The sequence below is a fragment of the Pseudorca crassidens genome, chromosome 6 (assembly GCF_039906515.1).
Source record: "Pseudorca crassidens isolate mPseCra1 chromosome 6, mPseCra1.hap1, whole genome shotgun sequence".
NCBI classification, from domain to species: domain Eukaryota; kingdom Metazoa; phylum Chordata; class Mammalia; order Artiodactyla; family Delphinidae; genus Pseudorca; species Pseudorca crassidens.
The window spans coordinates 9,070,704-9,083,663 of record NC_090301.1 but is presented as its reverse complement, the minus strand read 5'-3'; the positions used below and the strand labels follow the sequence as shown (position 1 = coordinate 9,083,663).

Sequence of the window (12,960 nt, the reverse complement as noted above, 5' to 3'; positions counted from 1 at the left end):
CAGGCGCCCTCTCTCTGTTCCCTCTGCGCTTACAGCTATTAAGGTGTGACCACCTCAGTTCTCAGAGGGTCTCTCCAGAGCATCTCTTCCTTTCCCAGCCTCTTGGCTTCTGCCATTTGTGTCCTCTCAGGACCAAATGGCATAAGAAACTCTGAGCCAGTAGCCTAAAAATAGTGGTCAGCATCCATTAGGATGAGAAAAAGGAAAAGCGGTTACATGGCCCCATGCCAGGGCCACTCAAGTCTATGTGGGGATGTCCCCAAGGATGTCCCTAACAGGCCATTCCTCGAGCTCTCCTACTGAAAGGGAGCACATGCACGAGATACAGCTTACGGCCTAGAATTTCCTCCCATGTGTGAGTTTTGTGTCTCTTCTTCTTATATTGAATTTATAGATGAAAAGAATTTACAAATTGAGGTGTGTTCCAATTCACCTCAGCTCACTGGGCTCAGGGATGATATTCTGTTATGATTTGGAAATAGCAGGACATCTTGCTTTGGCTCATAATATTGTATTATAAGTAGGGGCTCTGCATTCTTGTAAGCAATGGACCTCACAGAAGCACTAAGAATGAGATGAGATATTTAAAAATGACAGCAGGACTGGTGATGGGCTGGATGTCTGGGGTGAGGAAAGGGAGGAATCTGTGTTCACTTCCAGGCTCCTGGGTGGATGGTGGGGTGCTTAGTGAGATGAGGGGGGCACTGAAAGAGGAGCAGATTCAAGACAGGAAGTCAAGGACTGTGGTTTGGGGGCAATATGGGTTTTAGACATGATGATAGACATCTAATTGGAGATGATGGAAAGTAGAGTTTGGATGCTCAGGGACTCACAAAGAGACCAGAGACACAGATCTTAAAGCCTAGGGACAAATGTGGTAGGTGTGGTCACGGGAGTAGTCGTGGCCATCTAGGAGAGTAAAATGAGCAGGGAACATGGGGCAGAGCCCTACAGAATTCCAACTTTCCAAGTGAGGAAGCTTAAAAAAAGAAGCAAAGTGCTAGGAAAAAATCTAAGAGAATGGAGTGTCATGGAACGAAGCATAAAGAGTGTTTCTAGAAGGAAGAGGCGGAATGGCACTCCCTGCCACCTCCCCATTTCCTCACCACCCACCAAAATCCCAGCTACCCATCACTGGGTGGGCCAGTCCCCAAGTCTATGCATTGTTTTGTATGTAGATTGTCACACAAGGATGTGAATTCCTTCTTCCAGCCCATGGTGTAGAAAGGATAGCTTCATCTATGATGAAGAGCTGCTACCCATTGGATGAAATGTTTCCTCACCACATGGTTCTCTTTCCACTCAGGTGGCCCAGGAGAGGGGCCAGGTGCCCATCCTCTGGCCATTTCTCCAGCACAGACACACGACCCTCATACATAGAAATTGTAATATATAGGGATTCACATGTTATTGCCACATAGATTAACACCAAAAAGAAAAGGAAAAAATGTAATTCCCCTTGCCCACCAATGGGCTCATTCCTTGAACAATTCTTATTTTGGTCTATAAATTCTGTTGTTTTAACGTGTGTTTGTTACTCCACGATACTTAGATGCAAACACTGTCAAATTTTTAACTTCACAAATGAAATAAAATCTGGCTAAAGGTCCCACATATTGAGATTGATGAAAAATCCAGCACCAATTAATTTTGTGGCCCCATCCATCTTCCTTATACAGGACAAAGCACCAGGTTTCCACGGGCTCAGAAAATTAGGGTAAAGCCTTGGCCTTCAACTCCAGTGGTTGCCATTACCACACTCCCTACCCATTGAGACATGGCACCTCCACACCTTACTCGCCAAGTTAAGTCATAGGACAGCTTCCCCTAGGCTCCCAGAGTCAAAGAGCTCTGTCATCCCTGGCATCCACCGGGTTATCTGTGCCCATGGTCTTTCCAACCAGAGGCACTGTCACAGGCTCAGGGGCCCTCTAGGCACAAAATCCATAGACCAGAAACTCATCCCCAGGCCCTTCAACTCATGGAGAACTTATGGCCAAGAAAATGGGATGCAGGGATATCTCAGATGTTTATTCTGTCATATTAAATTGTCAGTAAATCACTCTTCAATGAGGCAATTTAGATGATGCATGGTAGACAACTAGATAAAACACTGTATTCCTGAGTTAGGTTTTGCCTGCAGAATAATAAATTTCTCAGGTTATCTTTAATTGATCCTATTTTGTTGCTGTTACAAGCCTTCCTGTGTCAGAATCTCTGTCTTTATAAAGAAAACTTTAAAGGTCTAACACACAGCCACTTCCTCCTGAGCTTCACTGCAAACCAGCATGTCTTCTTCTGAAATCTCCACTCAGTATTGTTCCTTACTATTTTGAGGAGAAAGGTTTACAAGTATCACCTTGGTACAAGTAAATGCTGTGTGTTCTAGAGTACCAATGTGTCGACTATCTAGGGTCTCACTGATCCCAGTGATGTCTATATTACCTCCCCTTCGAGCCAGAAAACTCAAATGAATGTGAGGTATGCCGTAGAAAGACCGCGCTGTTCTCCTGTAATACTTGTTCGAGGTTCTTTCATGAGAAATGCCACATCCCACCTAAAGATGCTGACAGGTTAGTGAGACTTGGCCCCCTCCTGCCCTTCCTTCCTGTGGTACAGCTCCTCCCACCATGCACACTCAGCCTGCAATTTTCTCTGGTTGTATGTGTCTTGATTCAGAAGAAGAGTCCTTAAGCATCAGGATCCAGAAATAAGAACAGTGCTGGCAGCAGTAGATTAATGAGAAGAAAACTCTTCAAGTGGTGATTAGGTATAATAGAGAAGTAACCCCCACGTCCCTCAGGTGGTTCCCACACCCATGCACTTTGATGGGGTTACGTTGCCATACATTAGCTGCTGGTTTAACACATATACCACCTGCTATGGGAACATCACATAGCTGACAAAGCTGGGACTGTGATGAGCCTTCAGAAGGTGATCACGGCAGTCTATCAAGTCATCTGACCCTGAATCACAGGGTACATGATAAGATCCCTGAATTCTGCGGGTATGAGTCCACTGCTGCATTTCCTTTGTTGTAAAGTGTATCCTCGGTCAGATGTGATGATATGTGAGCTAACACGTAGATTGATAAGGCATTCTAGAAGTGGTAGAATTGCTGTGGCCAAGGATGATCTCTACCAGGATTATGTCTGTTCCTATGAGGATAGAGCACTGTTCCTCCATAATGGGAGGAGTCTAGTGTAATTCATCTGCTCCTATGTAAGTCCCAGAGAATGTGTCACCGCAGGATTCAGCGTAAACCTCTGCAGTTGGGCAATCTGCAGAGGCAGAAAGCCCCACGTTTTTTTGAGCTCATGTAGAGTCCCCACCCCTGCACTGTGGACACTGTAATGCTTGCCCCTTGAGCAAGCACTGGGGTGGCCAAGAGAGAGGTTAAATGACATCTCTAGGATGGATCACTGTATCCAGGTCTCAGATTATTGAGAATTGAGAGCTCCCCAGCACAGAGAACCTGGTAGTGGAGATCTAGGGGCAAATGGAAGATACCTGTCACTCTATTGGTAGATTTCCTTTCCAAGAAGTTTCTGCATCACAGATGCTAGACACAGAGATGACAATGCCAGAAAAAACGATGCCTATGGCTTATGCTCTGTGCTTATTCAGCAAAGTTGAGAAGAAGGGCTGTTTTCCTGATTTTTACTGAGTTGATGTCTCATTGAGGCCCAAGACTCCAGTACTTAAGGTACCAATTTCCCCTTCTCGTTTCGGGCAGGCAGAATTCATTACCAAACTCACAGTGGCTCAGATGAGAACCTAAGTTTTGAAGTGAATGAGTGTCCTTACGCACCATGGCACCTTACTTAGCCTTCTACAGTTATTGATGGGAGGGCTGTCTTCGGCAGTTGAGCCCAAATGGGGCTCTAGTGCAGAGGGGTGTCAGAGAGAAGTTGAATACAGGTGGAAACTACCAGTCATTCCTGAACAGAGGACTTTAACAGCTATAGAAACAATGGTTGATTCACAGAGAAACTGCCTTTGCTGACCTTATATCCGACCTCTCAGGAACCCATGGAGCTGCACCTTCTGCAAGATAAAGGATCTTCAGGAAAGGTGCCCAGAAAGCCAACCATGTCATCAGCAATCTGAGGTCCTGAAGAAGCTGATGCTGAGTAAAGAGAAGTTAGTGAGTTGAAATGTAAACCTAAGCCTCCTCCTTTCTGTTTACACAAGAGAAGAAGCACCATCTTGCAGGGGGCAGGAGGAACGGTGCCCAAGGCAAACTGCTGTCGCTTGCTGTGCTCTGATCACGTTACCTGACACCAAAATTCCTATGCCACAGAAAATTCCCATTCTGTGTTTTTTTCAGGGGTCTGCAGGTTGGAGAGTTGTGCATTTATCTGAGCATATGTAAGAGCTCATTCTTTCCAAGCTGCTCTTCACTTAAAATCTCCTCTATCTTTTGCAGAAGTTGAGTTCCTCCTCTTAAAGGTCTATTGCTCTCCAAAAAGCTCTTTTTTTGCCTCAGAACCATATTATGTAAGTAACAGCAATAAAACCCCAACCTGACATTTGTTGAATTTGTGATATGAATCCAATGGGTACACATTGCCATTATCTTTGCCTTGTTGATAAATATCTTAGACAGCTCAATCAGCCCTTAGAAGCTTAGGCGGTTGTAACAAACTACCATAGACTGGGTGGCTTAAACAACAGGAATTTATTTCTCACAGTTCTGGAGGCTGGAAATCCGAGATCAGGGTGCCAACACAGTCAGGTCCTAATGAGGGCTTTCTTCCAGGTTGCAGTCAACCAACTTCTCTTTTTGTCCTCACATGGTGGAAAGGGAGGGAGAGAGGTCTCTGGCGTCCTTTTATTATAAGGGTGCTAATCCTATTCATGAGGGCTCCACCCTCATGACCTAATTATCTTCCAATTGTCCCACCTCCTAAGACCATCACAGTGGGGGTGAGGATTTTAGCATATGAATTTGGGGGACACAAGCACTCAGTCCATAACTGTGGGAATCTGTAGAAGGTAGACTTGGAACCATGCTAATGCCCTTTGGCACTTTTGTCAACATAATACAAAGACATCTCAAGGCCTGGAGAAGCCCATGTGGTTAAACAAAATCAAGAAAAATCTGACGATGAACATATATCACCGAGTACGGGAGTTTGTGCGGGACATGCGTCTCATCTTCCAGAACCACAGGGCGTTTTACAAGGTAAACAGTTCTCCCTGCTTCTATTTTTCTTTCAATTAAGTCATTTTGCCTTTCACCTTCTTGTATCAGGTCAATGTTACAATTTCCCTTATCATGTGGCAAGCCCAAACAGGTAAAAATTCTGGCAGTATTCTCCAAGCCCTGTGGACTATGGTGTGGAAGATAATAACAGACCAGAGGTATCATTGGAAACATTACCCTAGGACCTCAGAATTTACTCCTTCTAGATACTCAATTTGCCCATAGATAACAGTGGATTGCAGACCTAGTCCCTTCCACCGGAAATGGAAGTGCTTTTTATTTTTTTACTAGACCTGGCAGCACTGTGTGTGGCTCAGAAGTCCCTGCAATTGGCCCAGGCTCAGGTCCTTACTTGGCCCAGACTTGGGGACCATCCTAGGGAGACTGGATGCAGAGGCACAGAGTATGTCCATGTGCAGTTGGTTGCTGTGTAACTGCCCGCCGGCATCCGGGCCCTCAGGAAGGAGTGGACAGGGATCTCCCCACACCTGGGCATCTGCCTATTTCCAGCAGTTCCAGTACTGCACTCTGGACGCAGAGCATGGAAAGTTTCTTATAGGCAGAACCCTCATGGCCTTGATGCTCGTAGAGAAGTGAAGCCAATTCTCTCATCTGCTAGAAGCACATTTTAAAGGCTACTCGTGTTTCTCATCTCTAAAGGAAGATACCAAATCACATTTCTCAAATTTCAAAATTTTGGATTTCTTTACATTAGAATTTCCTAGTGTTGGATCAAAAAGTTAACAAGGATCACCTCAAGGGGTGGGGAATGAAGGATAAAGGAAGGCACCACGAACTTGCCTTAGACATTTCTGTACTATTATGGTGTCACAAGGGATATGGGCTGTGTTCAAAATCAAGTAACTAGAATTTTTTAAATTAATCAGTAAATTTCTGATGAAGAATTAGACTGCAGTATAGCGCCATTTTTGCTCCTCTGTCCTCCAGATAAAGAGAAATGATCCAGCTATCAGGAAACATAAACTATCCTCAACTGGATTAATTCTCACTTAACATTTGGGATGGTCTAAAATAAAACTCTGATTAACCAAAACATTGAGAGTCTAAGCTCATTAGCAATCTATGGCTATCATTGTTTTTGCCTTTGCTTTTTCAGAACAAGAAATTCATCAATCTGGGGCTTCAGCTAGAAGCCGAATTTGAGAGTGATTTCAAAAACGTTTTTGGCATCCAGGAAATAAGTACAAACAGCAGTCGGTTTGAGCCGATCTTTTATAATGTAGCCCGTTTCTAGTTCCCCCTTCAGAGTCTCCACTGCTACATGATATCGTGCCTGTGGCCCCACTGACCAACTTCCTGTTGCTGTGTGAATAACACACTTCTTTTTCAAACTTTTTTTTACTGACATTCCTGCTCGTTTACTTTTCTAAATAAAAATCTTAAACTTCAGAGCGGGGGTAGGGGTGGTGGTGTGATGAATTGGGCGATTGGGATTGACATGTATACGCTGATGTGTATAAAACTGATGACTAATTAGAACCTGCTGTATAAAAAAATTAATAAAATAAAATTCAAAAATTTTAAAAACAAAAAAGAAAAGCACTGTCAAATACTCAAAGTTTGGCAAAATGAAAATAGGAAAGAAACATGCTACTGTAAATAACAGCAAGTTCTTACTAGTCCCAGAAGAAATGCCTTCCATATAACGTTTCTGCAGAGGTTATATGGGGACTTGCCAGTATTCAGTGCTACTTACTTTTCATGAACATGCCATATCAGGGTGGCCTGCCCCTGGAAATGTAGCAGAAGTCGAATATAAATGCCCAGGGGCTGTTCCTGGTGCAAGAGCTTGTTTAGTTAATGCAACAATTTTTCCCATAAATATATTTATAACCCTGGTCTGTCAACATCAGTATAGTCTCAATGATATGTCAGTTTTTAGGGAAAATCAAAACATAACTAAAAATTTAAAAAATAAATAAATAAATAAATAAAATTAGAAGAATCAAAGAAAGTGAAAAGACAACCTACAGAATGGGGAAAAATATTTACAAACCATATATCTGTTAAGGGATTAATATTCAGAATGTGTAAAGACTTCCTGAAGGTCTGCAAACAACTCAATTCAAAAATGGGCCAAGTATCAACAGACGATTGGTTTAAGAAGACGTGGTACATATAGACAGTGGAATATTACTCAGCCATAGAAAAGAATGCAGCAACATGGATGGACTTAGAGACTGTCATACTAAGTGAAGTAAGTCAGATAGAGAAAGACAAATATTATATAACTTATATATGGAATCCAAAAAGTAATACAAATGAATCTATATACAAAACAAAAACAGACTCACAGACATAGGAAACAAACTTATGGTTACCAAAGGGGAATGGGAAGACCGGGGTGGGATGAATTAGGAGTTTGGGATTAACAGATACAAACTACTGTACATAAAACAGATAAGCAACAAGGATTTACTGTATAACACAGGGAACTATATTCAATACCTTATAATAACCTATAATGGAAAATAATCTGAAAAAATATATATATATAATATAACTGAATCACTTTGCTGTACACAATATTGTAAATCACTTCACTGTAACACAATATTGTAAATCAGCTATACTTCCATTTTTAAAAAATGGGCAAAAGAATTGAGTAGACATTCTCCAAACAAAGAAGATACACAAAAGGCCAATAAGCAAATGAAAAGATGTTCAGCATCATGTCATTATGGAAATGTAAGTCAAAACCACAGTGAGATATCACTTCATATTTACTAGAATGGCTATAATAAAAATAATAATTTAGGGCTTCCCTGGTGGCGCAGTGGTTGAGAGTCCACCTGCCGATGCAGGGGACACGGGTTCGTGCCCCGGTGCGGGAAGATCCCACATGCCGCAGAGCAGCTGGGCCCGTGAGCCATGGCCGCTGAGCCTGCGCGTCCTGGGCCTGTGCTCCGCAACGGGAGAGGCCACAACAGTGAGAGGCCCACGCACCGCAAAATAATAATAATAATTTAAACACACACACAGGAAATAACATTAGTTAGGATGTGGAGAAATTGGAACCATCATGCTTTGCTGGTACGGCCGCTGGGGAAAACAACTGGGCAGCTCCTCAAAAAATTAAACATGCAACTTCCATACAACCTAGCAATTCCACTCCTAGGTATATATCCATAAGAAAGCAGGAAATCAAACAGATATTTGTACACCAATGTTTATAGCAGCATTATTCACAATAGCCAAAAAGTGGAAACAACCCATGTCCACCAACAGGTGAGTGGATAAATAAATGTGGTGTATACATACAATGGAACATTATTCAGCCATAAAAAAAGGATAACAATTTTAGCATACGCCACTACATGGATGGACCTTGAAAACATTACGCTAATAAGCCAGACACAGGACAAATGCATGATTCTAATTATAGGAGAAACTGAGAATAGGCAAATTCATAGAAACAAAAAGTAGAATACAGGGTACAGGACCGCGTAAGGGGGTGTATGTGCAGGGAATGAGGAAGTTATTTTTTAATGCCTACAAAGTTTACGTTGGGGACGACAAAAAAGTTTTGGAAATACATAGTGGTGATGGTTACACAACATTGTGAATGTATTTTATATCACTAAATTATCCACTTACAAATGATTAAAATGATAAATATTGTTATATACACTTTACCACAATTTTAAAACTACTAACTGGAGGGGGCGCATATTATTTGAATCAGGAGCTTTGTGTTAATTATTCCAACTAAGTTGTCACCTGGTGCTCTCTGGAGAGCCAGGACACTGGAGCTGAGCATATTTGGGGACAGAAAAGTAAATGGCGTGGAGGGGAGGCAAATTCTCAGCCTAGTGGAGAATGAGATCTTACAGGTCACTCAGGTCCTGACCAATACCAGAAACTTCTCAGAGCCACATCTGAGCTTCTTATTCTGTTGGTTTCGACTATCTACAAACAAGCAGTGGCAGAAAGCACTGGGTGCCAGCTTTTAAGCAAGCCTTCCAGGAGGTCTACTCCTCTTCTCCCTAAATTCCACGACACCCTGCGGTGAACTAGGTGACCAGGTAACCTTAATGATTTAACAGAAAACAAAAGTGAAGAAATTCAGAATGAGGAAGAATTCCTACCTCTTGCACCTCGTTCTTCCCTAAAGGAAGGAACCCTGTTCGGACCCAGTCCCTTCCTGCGTCACAGGACGAGCCACGGAAGCAGAGCTTGGGTAATAAAAGGTCAGGCAGGAGTGGTTTTCTTCCAGCAAACACCGGATACGGAAAACGGGGCGGGGACTCCCCCGCCAGCCCTGGATTCGCTCTCCTTCTTGCACAAGCTCCCTTACTGGAAGTCAGCTGCTGGGAGCGCAAGTTCAGCCCGGCTGGGAGCCACCCACTCACTTTCCCGAAGCACCCTCCCCCAACCGTCTTCTCCCTAACCCCCGACCCAAGACCTCCGCAATCAGCGACCTGATGTCCTGGGGTCCTCCAGGAATCGGCTGCAGCCTTCGGCCGGTGTCAGTTTTCATCCGGAGCACACAGAGCAGAATGAAAGGAAAGACTCTACTACCGGGTGTTTTTTGTTTGTTTGTTTTTAATTCTAACTTTACCAGACGAAACTTAACTTTAAATTTGCGTTTTACCGTCCTTTCTCTCGGTACCCCTTTCCTCTCTCCAGACCCTCCAGAACGTCTACACTGCCCTCTGGTGGCTGAGTATTGCTATTGCACAGTCCCCTTTAGAAATGTCTTGAACCTTTTCCTCTCCTAATTCATCCTGTTGTCTCTCCTGAAAAAGTAGAATTCACTTCTTAACCCTCTAAGAAAAGAGCTCAAAATCAAGGTTAGAAGTGGTATTATTTCCTTCTAAATAAAAGGGAGTGAAATAATGGTTTTCTTGTTTGGCAGTTCATAGGCCCATAAGTGATTTATGACCTAGACAGAGAAGTCTTAGTTCAAATAGTGAGGATGCCCTATGTCTTTGACTCTTTTCCACCCCCTTTCTGAGCTGTCCATTTTCCTAGGTCCCTGAGGCCTTCATTGGGCTTAGGAGTCCTCAAGGACAGGGATGCCTTCCCCTTGGGCTGGGAACACTCTGAAGTGAGCACCCCTCAGAGGACTCACACAGTGAACCAGCAGGTATCTGAAGTCCCAGAGCAGTGAAATGGTGCCTGGATATTCATCAGGACCGCCTCCACCTCGGCACAGAGCCTGCCGACTTCCATTGGCTTGCCCTATGGATTTTCTACTCTGTGAATGCTTCCTGCAAGAGAAATCTCAATGGTGGTGTTCTCCTTGAACAGAGAAGAAAAATCTGGGTATTAAGGTGAGCATAACCACAGCTGACAGTTGTCTTTTCAGGGGAGACGAGAAGTGGATTGTTGTAAGTGGACACCGTCTTGGGGAGGGCTCCATCCCTGCAGCATCGTAAGTACTGTCTAACGCGAGTTAATGTGCAGCATGTGACCATTGTTCAGGAGGTGATGGGTGGTGGAGAAGCGGCTCTGTGCCAGAGGTGATGCTCCAGTGGAAACTCTTTCTGTGAAATGTGCGGTTGTCAGACAGAACGAAAATCTTTGTATGTTCATGAGGAGTCCTACGCAGAGAACAGAATGGGTCTTCTCAAACGGACAGCCATAACTAAGGTGGCATCGTGGCTCTGGCCCCAGGAAATTATATCCACATAGAACATCTGCCAGGGGACAAGCAAGCATCTGCAGCAGGAGCAACATGCCTGGAGTTAAGTGTTTCCCAGCCTTGTGAAGAGGAAAACAGCCTCCATAAGCAAAAGAACTTCACGTCACAAATCCTGGAAGTTAAAATCCCAAGTAACAAAGAAATCCTTAATGTGTTTCTCCCCAGCACAAATATTAAGAATGCTTTACAAATGCTCAATGTTTTAGTGGATAAATACTGTGACCTCTTTCAGATGTTTATCATTGCTCTTTCCTTATGACCTTTTTGAAGAGTGCTAATAGTGGTCCACAACGTTCCACTGCCCCATCCCTTGCTAAGTGTCACTAGCTCTCATCTTTCTTACCTGCATGTCATGAGGTTCTTCCTTCCCAGCTGACCCCAAAGCAACCCATGGAAGGGGGAATAGGTTGTATTCATGTTATAATTTTCAAAAGAATTTACAACTCTCATACATATATAAAACAAACACGTGTCAGTGGTTTTTTAAGTTCATTTCATGAATGAGAGAACCAGAAAAATATTTAAAACTAGTTCAAAAGAGATTTTGAAGAACTGAGATTTATGTCAAAGAAATGCTGAAATGAATTTGCTAATATATACAAAACTGGTTAATATCCTACTGGGACATAAACTCTCTGAGATCATCTTTTCTACCAGAGAGTCATCAATTGCATCTCTCCCAGACAAAATTCATTTGTATGACTATGGATAAGAATTATTTACAAAGCTTTCAGGTAAGAATCATTATTGTTATTATAGGTCTACCTCTTAGAGTTATAAAATATTCAAGGCCATAAAAGGTCAATCAAATTTGCATAGCCAGCACTGCATTAAAAGAATGCCCAGGTAATCTCTTCATTTTTCTTGACAATGTATGAAATAGAATGTGTAAGTCGATGTGTTAAGGAACTGGGGCATGATGGCCCCCCGTCTCTGGTTGTAAGCATTTTCCTCCTCCTTTGTTCAAATAAATGCCAAAGCCTGTTTATAAATTCCGAGCTAATAGGTTGTTTTTCCCCCATAACACTGTTTTTTCGCTCAGGTGTGTTTATGCTAGCTGTGGGACCACATGAAGTCCCCGCAGGCAGGCTGGCATCCTAGAGGGCTCAGCATAGTATAGCACAGAACAGCACCTGGATCTGGCCTTTCTGGAGACACATCAGGGTGGGCAAATGTTTTCTATACAGGACCAAAGAGTAAATATTTTAGGCTATGCCGGTCAGAAGGTCTCTGTAGCAACTACTCAGTTCTGACACAAAAACAGCCAGAGACAGCCATAATGAATGGCATGACTGTGTTCTAATAAAACCTTATTTATAAAAACAGGTGGTGTGCTGGATTTGGCACATGGGCCGTCGTTTGTCAACCCAACCTCTGCTGGGGCTGCCGTAACAGAACACCACCAACTAGATGGCTTAAATAACAGACATTTATTTTCTCACAGTCTCAGAGGCTGGAAGTCCATGAGCAAGATGTCAGCAAGTTTGGCTTCTGGTGAGAGCTCTCTTCCTGGCTTGTAGACGGCCACCTTCTCACTGTGTCTTCACATGATCTTCCCTCTGTATAAACGTGGAGAGAAAGCAAGAGAGCTCTCTGGTGTCTCTTCCTCTTCTTATAAGGCCACTAGTCCTGTCAGATTAAGGTCCCACTCTTATGACCTCATTTAACTTTTATTGCCTCCTATCAGCCCTATATCCAAATACAGCCACACTGGGGATTAGGGTTCTAATATTTCAGTTCAGTCCATAACCCCTGGTATAGAGAACATAAGAGTTTCCATTCATTCACTCAGTAAATATTAGTCATGATCCTAAGTGAGCCATCGCTAGACAGACCCAGTCCCTGGCCTCGCCAAGCACTGGTGTGGCAGAGAAGGCATAGTTTAAACAAAGGAATTCTAATAGAGTGCAATGGCAGAGATGGCAGGCCAAAAAAACCTAGTCCAATGAGAAAATGCCACTTAACTTGAAGCATAAATGTTTATTAAGATGTTGAGTTTGAGGTCCCAGTGACATATCCAAATAGAGACATCATGTGGACAGGTAGATATATTGAGCTGAGAGCTCAGAAAGCACATCTTGGT

The 12,960-nt window shown here is 43.1% G+C and overlaps 1 protein-coding gene and 1 long non-coding RNA gene across 3 annotated transcripts in view; one reads left to right on the top strand and one right to left on the bottom strand.

Annotated features, from left to right (window-relative positions):
- The window catches only part of SP100 (SP100 nuclear antigen), an 87,667-nt gene extending 81,048 nt beyond the window's left edge, over window positions 1-6,619 (top strand). For both annotated transcript variants that reach the window (XM_067740277.1, XM_067740276.1), the window contains 5 exons: window positions 2,458-2,573; window positions 4,027-4,151; window positions 4,433-4,500; window positions 5,054-5,188; window positions 6,327-6,619. In XM_067740277.1, coding sequence (XP_067596378.1) covers window positions 2,458-2,573; window positions 4,027-4,151; window positions 4,433-4,500; window positions 5,054-5,188; window positions 6,327-6,464 — 582 coding nt within the window. In that variant the 3' untranslated portion in view covers window positions 6,465-6,619. The remainder of the gene's footprint in view (window positions 1-2,457; window positions 2,574-4,026; window positions 4,152-4,432; window positions 4,501-5,053; window positions 5,189-6,326) is intronic.
- Window positions 1-9,477, bottom strand: part of LOC137226119 (uncharacterized) — a 38,335-nt gene extending 28,858 nt beyond the window's left edge. Inside the window, exon 1 of the long non-coding RNA XR_010944190.1 lies at window positions 9,319-9,477. This is a non-coding gene — a long non-coding RNA (uncharacterized lncRNA). The remainder of the gene's footprint in view (window positions 1-9,318) is intronic.
- Window positions 9,478-12,960: the final 3,483 nt, after the last annotated feature.